Below are 20,948 nucleotides of genomic sequence, written 5' to 3'. Positions count from 1 at the left end.
AATCTACAAGCTAATTCCAATACATTCCAAACAGAAAGCTGTTGGGTGATGAAGAGAAATCAGCTTTACTCATTCATTTAATTATTCATCAAATATTTATGAAGGATTAATAATGTGCTCGAATCCGAGGATGCAAAGTTGAAAAATAAACAGATTCTGAGGCAAAACACTCCAAAGGCAGACTCACAGCCCCAAGCATTGCTCTGTAATTTAAGAAATGGATACAAGTCTAACTCATGAACTTGGTGTACAACATAAGTCATCTAGGCCTTTATTATCCCACAAATGGTAACAGGGTGGACTCATGCCAGACTGCCTGGGATTGAAAGCTAGCTCTGCACCTTTACTAGCTATATGACTATGAGCAGCCATATAAACTCTCTTTTCTCAGTTTCCTTATGTGTAAAGTAGGGATAATAATAACATGCATGTACTTCTCCATAAGGTTATTGGGAGGATTAAGTGAATTAATATGCAAAGTGCTTAGAAGAATGCTTGACACATGGTAAGGACTCATGTAATGTAAACTAATAACGTTATTATTATTAATTCTTTCTGGGCCCTGACAATTAAAAAGGTGTGAAATACATGGATGGGTGCATGAGAAATAAAGTGTTGACCAAGAAGGTCAATTATGGATAGCTTGGACACTGAGCCACCACTTTATTTCCCCTCATCTTTTGTCTGAGTATTGCACATACCTTCTGGCTTCATCTTCTGGGTCTTATGTTTAAAATATGTTTAAAAAATCTTCCTACTCAATATGCCTACTGAGAAGTATATTTTTAGTAGAAAACTCTGTTTTTATGATATATTTAAATCTTTACAAATGATTCCTGAATGTCTGGTAAAGAAGGCCATCGAGACAAAACATCAAGAGCCTGCTGCTCTCTTTCAACTTCATGGTGACTATACCCAGGACCAGCCCATGCCGGTGGCAGTGGCCCCTCTGTGGCAAATAACAGAGTGCTACTTCACCAAGAAAATAGAGACCATAGGATATGAATTTACCCCAACTACCTTCCCCTCCACCTGTAAAAGTTACTATTGGAGTAAGGAAGTGGTATTTCTCCTCCAGTGCAAGGGTAATCTCTCCATCTATCTTCATGAGATTTCTCCTTCCTGCCCCTTTTAGAACTCTGCTCCATCAGTTATTCTCTATCTCTCTTGTACTTTCAATTTCCCTTTTCTTTATTTCACAAACACACTCTTCTCATCTTAATATAAAAACAAAACAAAACAAAAACTTCCTTTCCCTCAAATTCTGTAAGTTGATATCTGATATCCCCTTTTCTCCCTGCCATTAGTCTTTTAAATGAGAGATTTACAGACTGACTTTCCCCCACTTTCTCAAATCTCATTCACTCTACAACCAGCTACAATCTGGGCTTTTGTCTCACTACTTTAGAGAAATTGCCCTTGCTAAGGTCAGAAATATCCCACTGACCAAATGCAATGGCCTGTTTATTTCCTTGCCTCTTTCTACTCAACATCCCTGCTGCACTTGGTATGGTTAATTTCCTCATCCATAAAACACTCTCTTCACTTAACATCAGTGAGTATACCTTTTCCTGGTTCTCTTCCACATTTTTTACCACTCCTTCTCTGTTTTCCTTGTTTTTCTTCTTGCCTCCACTCCATCAATGTTCACACTTGTGGAAGTCTTATCCTTATTTTTCTTCTCTGTACATTCTACGTATTTGCACTGAGTGAACTTAGTTAATACTGTCATGATCTGATGACTCCCACTCCTACATTTCTAGCTCTGACATCTCTTCTTGGCTCCAGATTAACATTTTCAACTGCAGATTAGACAACTCTATGTGGATTTCCGGCAGCCATCTCAAAAACTACCCAAAGCTGAACTCATTATCTTCCTCCCTCAGCATCTTCTTCCTCTTATATCTCCTCTTTGAGTAAACAAAATCACCATCTGTTCAATTCTCTAAACTGGAAACTTGGGTCAAATATTACTCTTTCTATTGTACCCTCTATACCTTGTGTAATGCAATTTAACCTTAAATTTATCTTCTTAATCTAGTCCCTGCTTTCTAATCTCATTGCCATTGCCTAAATCTTGGTCATTTTTCTCTTGTGGGTGAATGTCATGGCACCCTGATCCCCCATCTTTTAGTATATCCTTTGAAAGGCATCTTGAGTTTTCTTTTCAGAAACTACATCTAATCATGTTCCTTCTCTGCTTAAAAAACTTTAGACACTCTGGCCCTGACTAACTTTGTTCTCCAGCATCATCTTCTATGACTTCTCTCCTTTTACTTCCTCTAGGTATACGCATCTTTTGTTATCCCCCAAGTAGCCACATTCTTTCCAGACATGGAGAGTTTCCTACCTGAAGTTCCCTTTTCAATTCATTGAACACCTACTCATCTCTCAAGACCCAATTCAAACGTGACCTCTCCTATAAATCCTAGAGCTATACTTATTTTTCTCCTCTGTGGATTGAGCTCTTACATATAAAAGGCCTCTCCAGAGAACATGAAGATCACCACTATTAGTAGGCTTTGTAAAGATTTTTGGTCCATTGCCTCATAATCTGGGAGAATCCTGCATCTTGGGAACCACTCTTCAGATTTTGATGAAGCTAGGAGATGAGGCTCAAAAGGAGAATTTTAGATGAGAATCAACCACTGGCTCACTGTTTAGAAGGAGGTGATTGCTATAACTATGAAGTGAATATGATATTGCTTTATTAGTTGGAACTTACTGGTAATTCAGGTAAATCCAATATTAACAATGAATACATTAGGCGTATTGGTTTTATTTACTAAACACTGCAGGCACAGAGTAGGAGAGTTGCTTCAGCTCGGTGGATTCTATTTGGGTACGTTTGGTGCCACTACACATCCCTGTTCAGTATTGGGCATGAAAAATAAGCTTTTTATACATGGGATGTTGGCCCTGGAATAGTGGTATAGTAAAAGGAAGTGGGATAGAAAAGTTGAAGGTTAGAATGCTGGTAAGTTAGCAATTCTCCCTTTAATTCTCCACTACTTGGTGCCTAGCACAGTGCCATATGCATAATAAGTGCTTGATATATATCTATACGTGAATGAATCCACTTACTCAACATTAAACATTTACTAGGCTCCTACAAGGCAGGAAGTACACAAAAACCTGGGACTTCAAAAATAAATTAGACTCACCCTGTAAAAGAAATGAGGAACTGCCATGTTAAAAACACATTTAATAGGGGCCAGCCCGGTGGCGCAGCAGTTAAGTTCGCACGTTCCACTTTGGCGGTCCAGGGTTCACTGGTTCAGATCCTGAGTGTGGACCTATGCACCGCTTATCAAGCCATGCTGTGGCAGGCGTCCCACATGTAAAATAGAGGAAGATGGACACGGATGTTAGCTCAGGGCCAATCTTCCTCAGCAAAAAGAGGAGGATTGGCGGCAGATGTTTGCTCAGGGCTAATCTGCCTCAAAAAAAACGAAACAAAAAATACTTTTAATAAAGTATCGCAGATTGAGAATGATTGTCTTTGTCATCATTCTCTAAATGATGACCTACATTCTCCTCCATCTGGAGAAAAATCTTTATGGAGATCTTTATGTATCTGGAAAGGTGTTGGTCTAAGTCATCTCTGGCAGCAACGTAAATTTTTCTTCTCCCTAAGTAACAAGAATGGTAAACAAAATTCCAGCTGTTTTCTTCTTTGAGAAATGCATAAAGAATCAAATGAGATAACATATGGGAAAAAACTTCATGCATGTTTTAAAAATCACAAATATTAGCAGATAATGATTTATTTTAGTTCCACTGCTCACATCTAACTTTGTATTAGTACAGATTCTGGGGTTAAAGATTGCTATTATTAATTTTGTCTATTCATTTGATAAATGTTTATTGGCTGCCTACCTACTGTCAGGTGTTGGAGGTACAATAGCAAATGAGATAAATGCAATTTCTGGCCTCCTTGAACTAGTCTAGGAGGGAAAGAGACAGGGAAGCATCCAATCACAAGAGAGATTGTAGGCTGAGCATGTAGGAGAAGACGGACTTAGTAGTTTAAGAGAGGCTTTCTAGAGCAAATCATATTGATGCTGAGGTCTGTAGGATGAGTATGCATTAGGCTGGTAGAAAGGCAGGTACGGTAAAGGGAAATGAAAGTGGTAAGCACCAGAAGTAAAAGGTTTGAGGAATAGGCAGCATTGAGGCTGGAACAGAGTAGGAAGGCATGGCTAGAGATGTGGAATGGTGATGTTGAAGAGGACAATATTAACGCTCGACCGGATTCCTTGGATCCCATTTAGCATTTTCCACCCCAACCTCAGTGTGCTTTTGTTTCCAGTAACCAGAACAAGTGTTCTTTCACAGAGGACTGTCCTGGGGTGACTGGAGCTTACTTTGCCCACATGAGAAGAGAGAGAAGTATCTGGGAATTTACTCTCCCCACCACCCACACACACCTGAAGGCAGTCTTTACCCAATAACTGAAAAAGGAAAATGAAAAGCCAGCCCTCTTGCCTCCAATAAGAACAACTCTGAGGTGTAGCTTACACTCCAGAGTTCACCTGAGGGATCAGGTTGAACCCACCTTCTATTGGACTTTGCCTAAGATCATACCCTTACTGGGCTTTCCCCTGTCCCTGTCTCATTTCATCACTCTTTTATATGTCTCTCCTGCTCACTTATTCTTAATAAGTCACTCACACACAGGGTCTGCTTCTTGGAAACCTAGCCTCAGACAGATGTAGTCAGATATAGATGTCAGATGTAGATGTAGTCAAAAATCCAACCATGAAGACCCTTGTAAGCCATGTGCAGGTGTGTGGACTTTATCTGGAAGTGATGAAAAGTCCCAGAAGAGTTTCAAGAGTCATGAGAGGCCTAGAATATTGAACATACTAGTATTTTGAGCTCTTCACTCCCTTGGGTGACAGCTCAGCTTGCTTTTCCTGTGCATTCAGATAAAGATATAGCCAATCAGGCATCCCAGAGCAGCTGCAATATGGATTTTCTAAAAAAAGTATAGGAGTTTATTTCTGATCTGAGCTTTCCTTTAGGGTCTATTTATTATCCATTCTATATTTCTTTGCCTTCTTTTCACCTGCTACATCACCCCTCAGAAGTTGATAACTTTTTTCAAAGGTGTCATTCTGCAATTTCTATGGCATATTGCACGATGTCACTGATGGACACTTTTTGTTAATACCCTCAACTGCTTTGCTTTATTGCTTAAGCATATAATTTATTCTGACATTTATATGAAAAGTGAGACACTGAGGGGATACCTGCTCACTTGAGACTTTACATATGCACAGTTTATTACAGCACATATTGTTAGCACCTGGTTCCAGATTCTTATATAATAATTATGTTCTTTCAGAGTGTGGAAGAAGGAGAAAGTCCCATGGTCAAGGACTCATAACTCAGTCATAGAAGCTTCACATGTAATCCACTTCCACTGAGCTCCACAAAGATCCCTTCACCTAGGCTATATTGCTGTTAACTGTACATTGACACCTCTTAAATGAACTCAGTTGGAGTGAGTGGGTGCTATAGAAGACTCTTCACCCTGGGGCCCTATGCAAACCCAGTTTGAAAAGCAGGCAGTAAATGAAAAATGTGCATGTAATTATGCTATTTGCAGAGTCTAGTTGATAAGTAGAAATGTGGAGTTTTTTCCTTGAGATAAGTGTATTCTTTTGCTTAGGAAATCCTTTTTTTTTAAATGGGCTTTGGGATATTTACCCCAAGTCACAAATTCACACTTTGCTGAAAGCCTTGCATGTTATAAACTTGGCTGGCATCAGATCTATGGAACAGGAAGCCGCCTGTTGGGTTTTAAGTGGGAATATTTGCTTAGAAGATCTGAATAAAGGATGAGCTTAAATGAGGCATATGTGCACGATAAACATGTGAATATTGGAAATGTAGGTGCTTAAGAGAAATAAAAGGAACACGTATCCTAGACTGGGGGTAATTCCTCCTATTTTTAGAGAGCTAGAGAAAATATGTCTGATAATAGGATTAGTTTGGTAAGGATCAGGTCAAATATTCCACTGGTCACAGAGTGGTCACTAACTCTAGAAAATGAAGTAGGGATATTCCAGAGAAAATAAAAACTGAGTAGCATAACAACTTTGTTGCTGCGAAGCTATGACCTCAAGTTTTAGAGAGAACAAGCAGAGTAGCACATTATCGATAAAAAGCCTTCCTGAAAATAAAGGAAATTTTGTTGCCAGGGCTTCCTATTCACAAGGCATAACATTGGGCCTATGACATTTCCTTTCAAACAGGGATGATCTCTTCTTAAATTTTTATATTTGAGGAAGATGCTATATACTCTATTTTGAAAGCAAATCTCAGAATCCTGGGGAAAATGTTACCTCTTGTTTGTATTCCATGACTTCTATAACTAAGGATTCAGCAAAGCCATCTCCCCATCCCCCAGTATCTAATGCCACTGTCTGCCCCCTAGAAATGGAGAAGCAGTAGTGATACAAGAATGAAATGATAACAAGGAGTCTGATTCGGACATCCAGGCTATAAAACAAAATTTGAAGACAGAGTAAGCAAACTATGTGCATGCAAAATGACTTCTTTATAGTTAGTCTTCACCCAGTTCCTCTTCATGGTCCAGTATATCTAAGACTGCCAACCTTCAATCACCACAAAAGCTTAAAAATTGGTTTTCCATTATTTGTGGGTTATACAGTAGAATATCGGCAACAATAATGCCATCACTGTGGATATCTTGAAGCAATGTTTCAAATAAAGGAGTAGGTTTGACACAGAATGTGTAGTGGCTGCATCATCAATGTGTCTTCATCTACTGTATGAAACAAATGACAAGGGTCAGGAGCCATTGACTAAGTCTAAGGTAGCTTTCCTATTCCTCCACCCCGTACTTTGTTCTTTATATTTTCCTAAGACCCTGGAAGAAGAAACAGGAAGAAAAAAATCATACTTGCTTACTTGACAAGCTCAGAGAAAGCATGGGGGAAGAACTAGTAGTAAAGAAGTTATATATATATATGTAACTCTTTTCCCAAGACATTTAGTGTTATTTCAAAGACATTTCTCTTTCTGCATGCATCTCCATTGAAAACAGTTTTCAGTAGTTTTTCCTGAGAATTTATATATCTAAGTATATGAAACATGATCAATTTTAAGCAGACAAACTTAGAATATATTTTAATGCTAATAAATGAACACCTTAATCTTAAATCTACACAAGTTACCTAAGATTGCATAGTTTCAATTTTTAAATGAAGTTTTTAAAATATGGATTGAAATTTTTATAATTTCATTTCAAGGAAGTGATGGGAAAAAATTCTCAACATTTTAATGGAAATTGTACAACCACAAGATTTATCCATTTGGAAAACTGCCTAAAAGAGCAGATGGCAATCCAAAAGGAAATTCTTCATAATAGGCATGAAACTTTGTCATATCCCACTGAAGAAATGTCTTTAGTTCAAGGTTTAAAGGTCACTTGTTTAAATGTGTATTTGTCACTCAGCGTTCAAGAATCATAAAGACTAAAACAGAAGGTGATTATCAGATCAAAGTTTTTTGCTGTATTGACTAATGTCCTTTGTCTTCAATATTTGTTTTTTTCAAAATGCCACTATTTGCTTGTTTGTTCATATAAATGAAGCAGGAGATAAATAGTCTACAATAATATTCTAACTTGTAGAGTAATTCTCATGAGGCATCGGAATGCTAGGGTTGACCATGTATCAAAATGAAAGCCACATTTTACTGAACGTGGAGCTTTCTCACTTGTATAAATATTATCTTTCTAGCATATCATCATATTTTATGTATATTTAGGTTTCCCGTTATCATCATCTATTTTCAAGGCAAAAAATTTTTTTTGGATTATACCAAGACCACGTTTTCCAAAGTGTATTCCATAAAACACCACTTCCCCAGAATGTTACTCATTTAAAGAATCCATGAGCAAATAAGTATAGGGTAAGCTCCTGTGTAAAAAAAGTTTGAAAATATTTGTTTGTACATTTTTTTACTGCAGATTTTCTCAAAACTTTTTAATGTGCTAATGAATATTGGGAATGTCTCAGGATGTTTTGCAGAATTTCCCATTCTTATTTTACATTTTACGCCTTATATCTGAGAACATTTTGTGGCCAGATGCTTCTCCCAGAAGCAGCCTCTGTACATGAATTTACTACATCAACCAAAAGCAAGGCAAAAATTGTAAATGGCTGATTTCTTCAGTAATGCCCTTGTAAGTTTCCAGAGTCTTCTCAGAGAATATTGGTCATCTTTGAAATATTGGGAGTTGAAATAAGATATGAGCAACTGCAAAAATTCTGGACAGAATTATTGCTTAGCGGAGAGACCAGTTCTCTAGGAAGATTGGACGCATCCAAGCTCTTCTGTGGATGAATCAATAATTTACAAGAGGACATACCCAAGGATATTAATTTAGACTATAAAGACCAGGGACTATCAAAGTTGGAAACAACATAGAGAGGCATCTTGGTCCAAGTCCTTTATTTTGGAGATGACAAGAATGAATCCCAGAGAGGTTAGATGGCATGCTCCAGGTCACAGCTGACAAAACTGGACTTAAAGTCATGCCTCATGAGTCTCAGTTTAGATTTTTTTTCTCTTTTGGGACTTTTTCCCCCTTTATTTGGTAAAGCAATACTGGTACACAGTATCTTGGGAAAGATACTACAAGGAAGGTATTATCCTTCAGATACAGGGGCAAAAACTTCTCGTTCTAGTCCTGTAGTTCTTAAATTGCAGGGAGTAATGAATTTGTGAAAGTGAGTATTTCAAGATCCCATCATTCAGTGGTTCTGAAGAGGTAGAGCCGGAGAAGTGTGGGGCCCAGGTATGTACCTTTTTAACAGGACTCTCAGGTGTCTCTGAAGCAGGTGTTCTGAAAAATGTGGTTTGAGAAACACATCTGGTGTATTGCTAATTTGGTTTAGTATTAAATTCTAAGTCCTTTGACTTGGCATACTCTATACAATGCTCAAGCACTAAAACCAGAGTTAATTCACAGGAAAAAGCAGGATATAAGAAATTCATTGCCCTCATTGCACAGTATATATGTAAATTATCCTGAATCACATCATCTAACTTGCGTTAGTTAAAGTGTGGTTTGCCAAATGTGTGTGTCATTCACTTTTCAGAGACTTTGAGGTTCAAAGCTAAATAAGCAGACCCCTCATTTTCTGAATACATTTTTTTTTGGCAAAGAATGCTTTTTCTAAAAGAAATTCTGATGGAAGAAATCTCAACTGCCTTGTTGGACATGAAGTAGTTCTTAGAAATCAAAATCTTGAAGTATTTAAATGTAAATAAATCAGAAGAAGATAGATTATATTATCTTCTATGTACACTTAGTTTTTTTAAATGAAAGCAGAATTATCTGGTAAAGTGGCTCTGAGGTTTTCCTAAAGTAGCAGAATTGCCATGGTAAGTAGCCATATTTCAGGTGCAGTAATCAAACCAGCCAAGGAGTAGAAAACAAGCAACTGTTCCTCAAACTTGCCATTTCCTTGAAACACACACTATTCTGCTCCCACTCTTCATGCTCTTCTAGCCCCCCACCCAATCTTCTCTTCTAACACTCCTTCTTCAGCTCTGTGTAGAACAGAATAGCACAGAGGGAAAGAATGTGTCTCAGAAATGCTACCCCAAAAAGACTTGGGATAAAGTTCCTGTGCTGAAATCTAAACCCACAACACATCCCAGCATGTGGAGCTTGAAGGGGAGTACTGTGAGGCAAGCACCATATCAGCAAACGTATGAACTTATTAAATCAGAAAGAAAACTATATTAATTATTTTCATATCCTCCACAGGAAGATCTCATTCTCTCTCCTTCCCCCCCCCCCCCCACAGACACACACACACACACCTTAGTCCATTGGTTGTACCTCTTTCAGTTGTCTGTTTAGGAGAGAGAACTCTTTGAGTGTGTGTATGTGTGTGTTTTATTTTATTGAGGTCACATTGGTTTATAGCGTTGTGTAAATTTCAGGTGTACATTATTATATTTCAGCTTCTGTATAGACTGCATCGTATTCACCACCAATAGTTTAGTTTTTATCCGAGGAGACAGAACTCTTATGTTACATTATCTTCCTCTCTCTTCTCTGCTTTTGGAGGTATCATTTATCTTTTGGGATAATATATCCAAATGATATTCCTTTCTCACTTCCCTTCTTTCCCAGGACTGATAAAGGAAGGCTTACTAAACTGATCATAAGTTTTGGAGATGTCTGCTTGACCACCTGAAGGTTGAGGAGTGGCTTTGCTCATCAGTAGACTTTGTGCTGATTATCTTCCATTTCCCCCCAGAGACACTCTCTTCTCTGTACCCTGGGGAGCATCACTGAGCTCCCTTTCCCTCTGACTTCTGGTTGGATTGGGCCAATGAGAGACTCCCATAAGAAGATGGAGAGCAGGAGGAGAGTGAGGGCAGAATATTTATTCCCTAGCTTCCTCCCTACTAGGACAGCAAAACTGACTACATTGCTCCACAGATCTCATTAGGTGTCCTCTCTACATAACCACCTTCTCTGGCTTCTGGTAACCACTCCCTTCCTTGCCTCTTTAAGTACACTCTCTTTTATGGATTGGTTTTCCAAACCCTCTCACACTCTATTAGAGTGTGCCATTTCTTTCAGGCAAAGATCCTGGATCATACAGCGTTCAACTTACAAATTATATTTCAGTTTTTACTGAAGTGAGAACTGACATTTAAAAGCTTACATTTCTGTTTACCACTGTATACTTAGCAAGTAACATGGTGTCTGGGACATAGTAATTGCTCACTATTATTTATTAAAGGAATAAACAAATGAATTGTGTGTTTAGACTCAAATATAAAGATGTAAAACCTTGACATGTAATTTTTTGTGCCCACATATGTGTTCCTTTGCCGCAAATTTATTCTATTGCTTTGACAATGCACAGGCAAATGTAGCTTATTTTTCCTCAAAAAAATATGACCCTCCCTCCCATCATAAAAAGAGAAGAAATAGAAAACAATACTTATCCAGTCACGTTAATCATAATTGCCTATTGACTTTCCATATTTTGACTCAATCCAGGATTTTCTTTTGCCCTCTTGGATGAATGTGTTAATAAAACAGAGCCACCTTTTGGTGTACTCATGTTCACAGGGAATGGTGGGTACACAAGCCAAGGCATGAGTCAGAAGGAGTATCCAACTTCCCTCTTCTAATTTCCCCATAACCACACATGGTGGGCTAGGCAGACTAGACTCTAAGAGGGTAACCTAGTGACTTTATTTTTAAACGTCCTGTGCGTTTAAGAATACCACTTAGAAAACTATTCCTTTTGCTCATGTCTTTCCATAGTGGGTTTCACATTGCTAAAAGTGTCTGCAATCAGTCACAAGTGTCCAGAGTCACCCTCTCAAGAAAGAACTCAATGAACAAATGCTGCATGCCACAGTCAGGACAGCTTCTTAGGTGTTAACTCCAAGGAGAACCCAAAATGCTTCCAAAGACCTTGTTGTTATGAGGCTTGAGCAACTCTATTTCCATTTTTAAGACCTTATCCCAAACATGTCTAATCCAACACACTAAGAAAACTATCCAACACCAACAAGAACAAACTAATGACTATTTTTTTCTCACTCTCAACCTGATTGCTCCAACTTGACACATTATAATGTCCAGTCATTAAGTACCAAACACCCTAGTATCTATGCCATTATTTTTTTAATGAAGTCTCAGATAATCAGCAAAATAAACTGAATTGTCCTTCAGGATGTGGAGAAACAGCAAGCACTATAGAATTCTGGATAAAATGTTCAGGCTTTTTCAATCATGAAAACTAGGGATATGAATTTACCCAGAATCAACCAAGGAGCAATGCAATACATCCTCAAAAACTAAATTATGGGCTTCCATTTCCAGGGCTCTTAACTTGCCATGCTGTAGACACCAAATGTTCTCTTTAAAATACTTATTCTAGGGGGCTGGCCCCGTGGCCGAGTGGTTAAGTTCGCGCACTCCGCTGCAGGCGACCCAGTGTTTCGTTGGTTCGAATCCTGGGGCGCGGACATGGCACTGCTCATCAAAAAACCACGCTGAGGCAGCGTCCCACATACCACAACTAGAAGGACCCACAACAAAGAATATACAACTATGTACTGGGGGCTTTGGGGAGAAAAAATAAAATAAAATCTTTAAAATAAATAAATAAATAAATAAAATACTTATTCTAAAATAGGAAATCAATTCAGCACATTTGTGAAGTGACCCCTGCAACTGCAGTAACTGGACAAGAAAATACATCAGAAATGACAGTCATGTATCTTCAGTTAAATTTAGGGCCTTCTTTCTAGGACCAAGCAAAACTGGTTTTATGTCTTTACTTGGTTCATTTGAAAAGTGAGTCTAAGAAAATAATCAGGAATGGAATTTGAATGGATAAAGATAATTCCTTCCCACAAATGGCTCCTTCTTTGTTTCATATTTAGAAATATGAAATAGCCCTTTCAGTTTGGAAATCTTCCCACCAAACTAATAAAAGGAGAACCAGCTGAGACACATGAAATCTATGCTCTGGTTACTGTGGTAGGACTTTAAGATGCTGGAACTTCTTTGACTTGTTTTTTTCCATTAAAAAAAAAATCAAACATCTATAAAGCCCCAATCACCATGAAGAATAAGCTTTGATAATACATAGTCGGTAGTCAGTGTTCGTTATAAAAGAGAAATGTGAGACTAGTAATAATAATTGAAGTTATTTGTAATAATCTTAATAGTTGAAAACAAATCATTCAGATTCATGATCTCATTTGAGGCTTAGAACAACCCAAATGAGGTGGACAAAGGCAGAAGAAAACCTGAGGAATGGAGAGGTGAAGACACCTTTTCTCAAAAAGTGGCTGAACCAGGATATGAAGCTGAGTTTTCTGGATCCAAGTCCAGGGCTCTTTTATGGAAGACATATTCCAATAAGATGAACTTATCAGAATATGCTTTTCCAGGATATGTTAGAATGCTATAGATGCCTCCTTCTTGATGTCATCTCAGCTCCCTGACAAGCTCCTTGTAGGTCCATGGTAGCAGGCTAGTATATACAAGTGTGTTGGTTGGTGTCCATACCATGCACAAAGGCTAAAATAAATTGTGATGTGACACAGCCAGTAGATTTTGGATGTTCAAAATTCTTCATCAACATCACCCCTGGACAGAACTGTCATATATAAATTTCCCCTTGTTACTCTCAACCTTTCAGTAACCTTTTTCTCTTTTTATCTCCTGTTGTCTTGTTCTAAAATGGCTGTACCCTTTCAGGTACCTGAAGGCTTCTGCTACTTTCCGCACTCAAGTCAAATACTTCTGATACTTGCAAGCACTCTACTCTTTTTCTCAGGATTCATAGTAATATCTGATGCCCACATCCACCAGTGTTCAAAGAAATGGTCACACTGATGCTGCATTATCTAACTGAGAGAATCACCATTTCCAAGTGTCCCTGCTGGACATTTGTGCTCAAGCCACCCCCTACAGGGACAGGTAAGCACAACATTTGAGCTTGAGCTCCACTTGGCTGTAGACAAGAGAATTTCCAAGGGGAGAAACCTGAAGACCTCTAGTTTTTTGGAAGTGGATCTATTTCTACTTATATATAAAACACCTCTTGAGCTGATAACTCTTTGGAAAATGAAGGAAACCAGATTGCATGCAAATGTAGGTTCTAATGTCACACATCACACTTTCAAATTTAGGTCTCCAGACATGGAAAAAAATTAGTGTGCATGGCATACACAAAGAAGTGAAGTGAATAATTATCTCATGGCATTATCTATTCCAGATCCTATCATAAATGAATGTTATAGTGAAATATGTTTATTCATATTGGGATGAAACTTAGGATATAATTCCAAGTTAATTTTTTATTTTCAAAGAAAATTTTGTTAAAATAGATAAAGGCTTTGTTTCAAAGAAAGAGAATCAGAACTAATGCATTTTGCCCAGGTTTGAGCATTTCATTTGACTTCTTTAAAAGCTTAATGTTTAAAGTGGCATTTTCAGGATACAATAATACTGGCAAAGGAATATCTGATGGGATGATAGAATCCCATGATAAATCAACTGACAACGAGACAAATCATCCAAGTGGGAAAAGAGGCTCTTCTGTTGGTGTAGCATCAACATTTACCATGGTTTCAGAACTAGGTAATTGTGAATGGACATAGCTTGTGTTTTTATCTGAACTGAGGATTTTGAAAATTTATGTTTTGACAAGATCTGACCCAGGTTTCTATGGATCTTATAGATAGAATGCAGTTGGTAACTCTGACTCATGACTTTGTTTATACACCAGTGCTTCAGTACATCAGAAAAGCTATTTTTTTCCTATAGTTTCTAAGAATGGCTCTCAATTACAGAGTCTAAGTCAAGTCTGAATCATTTCTGGTTCCCTTTTCTAGCTTACGTCCATCTTCCTTCTTGTATATGTGCCCCTTATGACATCTTTCAGAGCCCATCAGGGATATAAAATAGACATGAAATATTTTCCTGATTTGTAAGTGTGCAGGAAAAATTCCTTCCAATAAGAAAAATTATGCATATGCATTTCTTTTTCCCTTGCCAATGCAAGTCAGCAAGGAAAACAGAGAAATGTGCTAATATTTAATAAGAGTTCTAGAAAAGCCATATCCTTTACCTCAACAGCCCATATTTGGCTCTTGCTTTTGTAGTCAAATCTTGCCCTTCGGTCTTCTTATTAATTACCATTATTGTCATTTGCAGCAGCAGCAGCATAATCGTCATCATGTTTATTGTTATCATAGTCAATTTATTTTTTGGCATTTGCAGGGAGCCTGTCACTATTCCAGATGCAATCACATTTCCTAATCACTCTTCACTTCTACGTTCTATACAAAATTTCTCATTGATACATTGCTAATCAACTACAGCAAGTACTATAGTGTTCTCTCTAGCCTCCTCTGTGTATTACAAGTTCCCTATTATCTCTTTCTTTTATTTCTTTCTTTCCCCAGCTCAGCTAAGATCATCTTTGCTAGCGAATGTGACCACTGGTTGATACCTCAAAAGTTCCCACCCTTAACTTATACTACGACTAATTGGAAGCACTAATCTTCATAATTAGTATGCATTTTTCTTTCTTTCCTGGTTCTTATTTCCTCATTCTGGAGAAAAGGATGACTTCTTTTCCCTACACTATATATATATATATATAATATATATACATATTAATATATAGTGTATATATTAAAAATAAGGTACCTTCTTACCCTCTCAAATATGGTATGCGGGATGGGTTGATGAAACAAATACACGAAAGAACCATATTAGACAGGAAGTTCCATGGGAACACCAAGGAAAATTATTTTAGTCTAAAATAAAGGGGTATGTTTTATATTCAGGAAAAGCCAAGATCCTCAGAGTAAAGAGAATTGTGGGAGCTGTTAGGTAATTGATCTGACATAAATGGTCTACGTAAATAAAATTTATGAAATAATATCAGGGTTCATTGAAGTAGAGAGTTAAAGGGAAAGGGAGACAAAACTCAGTGAAGTCCATTAGTTAGAGTCTTAAATGATATCCACTCCATTTGCCTTTTATAAGTCTTTAAAACATCCTGTGCTCAGGTCTTTAAGTAGTGGAGTGATCTCAAAAACATGGCCATGCTTTGCTATACTTGATATTCTTCTAATTTATTTATCCTTTAAAGTCATGAGAAATGTCATTTCCGAAGGGTGACATCCCCAGAAGAATCAGAAAAAAAAGCTGTATGTGGAAATGATTGCTCATTCTATGTGGTCGCTTAAAGTAGCAATGGCAACATGGGTGTTTGTTTTGTTACTCTTTGCATCTCCCCCCTGTTTTGAAAAATTATTTCTAGAAAACAATGAATAATAGCTGCTGCTAAATAAGATGCTCATAAACTTGAAACAATTTTCCATCTCTGGGCCTTCTCTATGAAGCTTTCCATTAGTAGCTTAACAGGAAATCACCTCTCCATTTGTTGGAATCCTGTAGCATTTTATCTGTACTCCCTAATGTTACTTAACTATTAACTACTTCTATCTAATATTATATATTATATTTTATATCATTATATTATTATATTTTATAAGTATTCACGTAACATCTACTCTCTCCTCTAAAATTTTTGTTGGTAGCACCCAAACCTGTTTCATCTCTCAACTTTCAAAGCATAGAGTAGTTAGTATTTGGCATATAGTTCAGACTCAATTTATTGAATGGCTAAGTGAATAAATGTATGAGTGAGCAGTCCGTTGAAAGCTGATTCTCAACTTGTTATTCATGGGATTTTATTTCAAATATTGACTTCCAAAGCAATGACCACAAAATTAATATGAAACAGGATGAACATGAAAATTGTTTTCAGGAAAACTGAGCTTTGAACTTAGTTCTGTTGTCTCTTTTGGAAATACTCTATAAATCAAAAACATTTGTTTTGTCAGAATTCTGATATTTTTCTTAATGAAATGTGCCCTTAGCTGGGTATATTCAGAGGTGTAGCATTTAAAGAGGAAATGAATTTAAAATTGAGTTTTCATGCTCATATTTGCCAATAATAAAAATTAAAACTCAAGGAAAGCAATCCAATTAAATCACTAATAAGCAAAACCAAAGCAATGCGTGAATTATGACATAATATCTGGAATATTATAGATTTCTCCTTTTATAAAATATTATAAACACTTCACAATGCATTATGTTAAATTACAAGATAAAATGCAATTGTCACTTAAAATATGTATTTAAAAATTAAAGCATCAAAATAATTATTAATAATTGGTTCTTTCTTATTACAGTATTTTTCTGATTCAGAATAAAAATAAACCAAAAAGATAAAAAATAATTTCTACAAACTATTAATTACATTTTTGTAATGTTGAACAAACAAAAACACCAAACTTTTGGTTTGTTTCTAATTGAATAAAGAAAGTATCCACCATCTTTGACACGTGCACTCTACGATTCTATGATGTTTTTTGTTAATTTCAGATAAATAATTTCAAGTAAACAGTATTTAGACGAGGAAAACAAAAGTTTCTAATGCACTCAATTAGAGCCTCTTCTCACAATGTTTAAAAATGAGAGAGGCCTGAAAGTGTGTAAAATGGCATGTTTTATATTCAGATTTAAACTTCACTTTGGGATTAGGTATTTAAAAACAAAACCAAAGATTTTGGTGTAACCATGAATCTTGTATGAGTTCTGGTAGGCATTCATACAAGTCAAGGACATCATTTGCTCTTGTATTCATTTCCAGTCACACTCTCACTTAAGATAAAATAGAGAATGTGGCAATAATCTCTGACATTAGTTTTCTTTGTGGAATAGAACATAAATGAGGAAAGTTTTCAAAAGTGGCAAGCAATATGTACAATTTAAGCTATTAAACTGACTAGTCCAAAGGAATACCAAAATGAAGTGAATATTGTACTTTTTGCATTTTATAATAAAAAGCCCTAAAAACCTTTTTCAGAGTTTTCAAACATCTAGAAGATTTCCCACAGGCTTAACATAGTTTAAGCAGAACCTACCTTTAAAATTTGGCCTGATTCTTGCATCATATCCTGATGTCCTTCCCATTAATTTGTCCAAGAAATCTGAAGGGGATAGAGTCTGCGAAGGTTGTTTTCCAGATCTGGAGTCATGGTCTTTGCAGAAAGCCGTCCTAAACACATCATTAACTCTTTTAGCAACAATTCCTTTCTCATCATCTGAGAACCAATGCTCACAGAATGTTTGACATGATGTTTTGTAAATATATTTGATATGTTAGTAAGAAGAAAAAGAAAATTACAAACTCTTTGGTCAACTTCTGAATTTGTACATGGTCTAAAGTTAACTTTAAATGATGAGAGATATAAATCCTGAGTCATATCTCCTGTTTCCAAACCTTAGCTATAAGATGTTTAAGATGATACAACACGCATAGTTTTAGGTTGTAGATTTTATAGATATATAAAGCTATTTCTTTCTAGAGTCATGAGAGAAATGAAGATGACAATTCCTAAAATTTATGTTATTGTCTTAAAATCATTTCCCCATGACTTTCAAAAAAAGTCTTCCAGCATTTCAGCTCTTAATATGAGTCCTCTACTTTTTATAAGAAATATATAATAAGATGGGCATAACAAAGTAAACAGTGAACTAATTATCTCATTGCTTATTTTCTCACCTGCTCGATTCTATTCCAGCTATCAACTATTAATAATTTTCAATGTGTTGTCTAAAAGAAAAATCTTCACTTGGAAATTTAATTTCATTCTAAAGTAGGTCAACAGTGAGCATGTCTGTACTTCTATTATTTTATCAGTTGTTATTTATATATTAGCATTTAAATTGTTGACTCTCCAGAAAAGTATTCATGAGAAAGAACTTCTAAATCGTTTTGTCTTTTGCATTATCAAAAACACTAAATGCTGATTGGAAAATTTCAGATTTTCATTTTCTTTAAAGGGTATATAAAAAGAGCATATTTGGTTTGTAGTAAAGTGAATTCTTTAACAATACATAGTGGTTGATTGAATGTTGATTTCTCTCCTAAAGCATAAATTCTACAAGCTTTGATTTCAGTACTTTAACAAATAATTTTGTTAATTCTATCATTAGGAAAATACCACATTCTTGCCAGTTTTTCAAAGAAGTAGTATTAAATACAAGTGCAAAGATAATATAAACATTTAGTATGAGTTGAAAATTGATGCAATCATCTGGAAATACTCACATTCCCATATGCAGATTCATCTGATTAATCAAGTATTATTTGATTATGATAATGGTGGTGGTGGTGGTGATGAAGAAGATGATGATGATGGTGGTTCTAATAAAACCCAGCCTACAATTTTTCTTAATCATAGTAGGAGGTGTGAACCTGAAAGGAACATAGTGGGGTTTCCCAGTACTCATAGCACTATTGATATATGTTCCATTTCTCTTGCTTCTGTGAAAAAATACCATAAAATTTGGTGAAAATTAAATGAGGAGTCATACACTTTGTTGTATGAACATCTTCTATCTCTATCCTATCTTAGAACCTCTGCCATTGGATGGCTATTTCACTCACTGGTGATAATCTGATATTTTGAAGTAGCAATTGATTTGACAATTTGTAAATTAGGTAGAAAATGAAAGCATGCAAATAATGATTTCTCACTTATTTTAATTATGCATAGTCCATTTCTCATGCATACACAAATACAAAGATGTCATATTAATTAAATTTTGATAGGCAATCAATTTCCAAATATGCTGAACAGTAGAATATAGTGGCAAAATGAGATTTTAAATGCTTTTGGTGTTTCAAGAAATTTCCTGAATTGTAGTCCTCATAGTATGCATCTACTTGCTGAAATACAATAGAAGTCCCAAGTTGGCTAAGAATTAGGGTTCTTTTATGTTTTATATAAAATAAGCATGCTCCTGGCAAATTAATCCAATCACTTCCACCTTATGAAAAGCATTGCATCCAATAATCCCTTTAAATGACTTCCAGAAGTATTTCAAAGCAAAAATATCACCATTACATAGAAATATAAAGAGCATGCAACTCATCAGACTACCCTAATATCACATTGGCTGTGAAAATGTGTTGAAATGCCTAGAGTGGGGTTAAGCATCATAAAACTTGCCTTTGTGAAAATTTACCACCCTCCCCCCATAATTAAGCTTTTTTAAAAGAACAAAAGAAATCTAACTCTCCTCTATAAAATTAAAATTATATGGTCCAGGGCATAGGAAAATAGATAAAAATTGCGCGACACGTTCTCTTTCAAACAGTTTTCATGTGCAAAATATCAGCATGCAAAGTCGTTTCACCTACCTGAAGTGGTTTGTCTCTAAGAAAAATGCAAACAAGGCTGTCAAAATGTTCACTAGCTGCCGGTTCATTCCTGTTTCTGTGATGCTTGTGGAAAATATCCCCGAAATGATTCCAGAAAGAAGCTAGGACAAAGTATCTATTTATTGTCCAGATTCGAAATCTGAGAGGAGTCTAGTTTCCTTGAAAATCAAAAAGAGATTTGGGTTTGCACAGTTTGCTGAGAAAAAACAAAAAGTGCCAGTCCTAGGCATCATGGTCAGGTCAAACTGGGGCTCAGGACCATCAGTTAACCCAGGAAAGACAGCCTTAGAACTGATGGATCCCCCAGCTGCTTTTCCTGAATAACGAAAATGCTGCTACCTTAATCGCATCACCATGCAAAGGGGGCTGGTGACAATGCCATGCTGGAAGTCGGGTTGCTGTGGCTTTTGTTTTATGTCCTTTCTGTTTAGCAAATCTCTTTTCTCTAGAAAATGTTCTCTTTTTAAAAGAAGTTGTAAATGAGGGAGAAGAAAGGACTCTGCGCGCTGGAGTGGGTAGGGAGAAGAGGGCAAAATTGCTGAGATCCTGTGCTGGAATGAGGTCTACAGAAAGAGACGGAGACGTGATCTTACCCAGCCTATAAATTTCAGCACTCGGACAGCTCCTAGCTCTGAAGTGCGCATGTTTCCTTTTTCAGTCGCTTGGGGCGGGGGGTCGGTGAGAGTCATTCGAGAGGGGACATGCCTGCCATTCAAAGGCACAGAGTGACTGGCCGTTCAGCGAAGGGTTGCTGAGGACGGTACGATGACGACCAGGGGAGAGCAGAAGTCAGGGTAGACTGAGAGGGTGAAGGAGGCTAGGGGTCGGAGCTCCTGGGAATGCGAGTCGGTTGGTGGGTGGGCGGGACAGGAGTATGAAGCAGAAAAGAGAAGGGAATAAGGTATAGGCACGGGAAAAGGAAACTGGGGGAAGCAGAGACCACGATCGGGAGTACTGAAATTATTCTACTCCTTGTCAGTGAAACCTGGAGGTAAAAGAGGAGTCCTGTGCTGAAGAGGAGGGGACATTTCCTTGGCATAGAGAAACCCGTGTACAGAAAAAGGTTCATGAAGATCGATAATTTAACTTAGAAGCCCT

The 20,948-nt window shown here is 36.8% G+C and overlaps 1 protein-coding gene across 3 annotated transcripts in view; it reads right to left on the bottom strand.

The window, feature by feature from the left end:
* GLRA2 (glycine receptor alpha 2) overlaps nt 1-20,614 on the bottom strand; it is a 175,115-nt gene extending 154,501 nt beyond the window's left edge. The window contains exons 1-2 of one of the 3 annotated variants that reach the window (XM_070603732.1): nt 19,830-20,614; nt 17,545-17,678 (exon numbers count right to left, since the gene is read on the bottom strand). In XM_070603732.1, the coding sequence (XP_070459833.1) occupies nt 17,545-17,678; nt 19,830-19,897 (202 nt within the window). In that variant the 5' untranslated portion in view covers nt 19,898-20,614. The remainder of the gene's footprint in view (nt 1-17,544; nt 17,679-19,829) is intronic. The other 2 variants (XM_070603733.1, XM_070603734.1) reach the window with 2 other exon arrangements.
* Between the last annotated feature and the right edge of the window lie 334 nt (nt 20,615-20,948).

This window comes from Equus przewalskii, chromosome X, assembly GCF_037783145.1.
Source record: "Equus przewalskii isolate Varuska chromosome X, EquPr2, whole genome shotgun sequence".
In the NCBI taxonomy this organism is placed as follows: Eukaryota; Metazoa; Chordata; class Mammalia; order Perissodactyla; family Equidae; genus Equus; species Equus przewalskii.
This window is presented reverse-complemented; position numbering and strand designations above follow the sequence as displayed.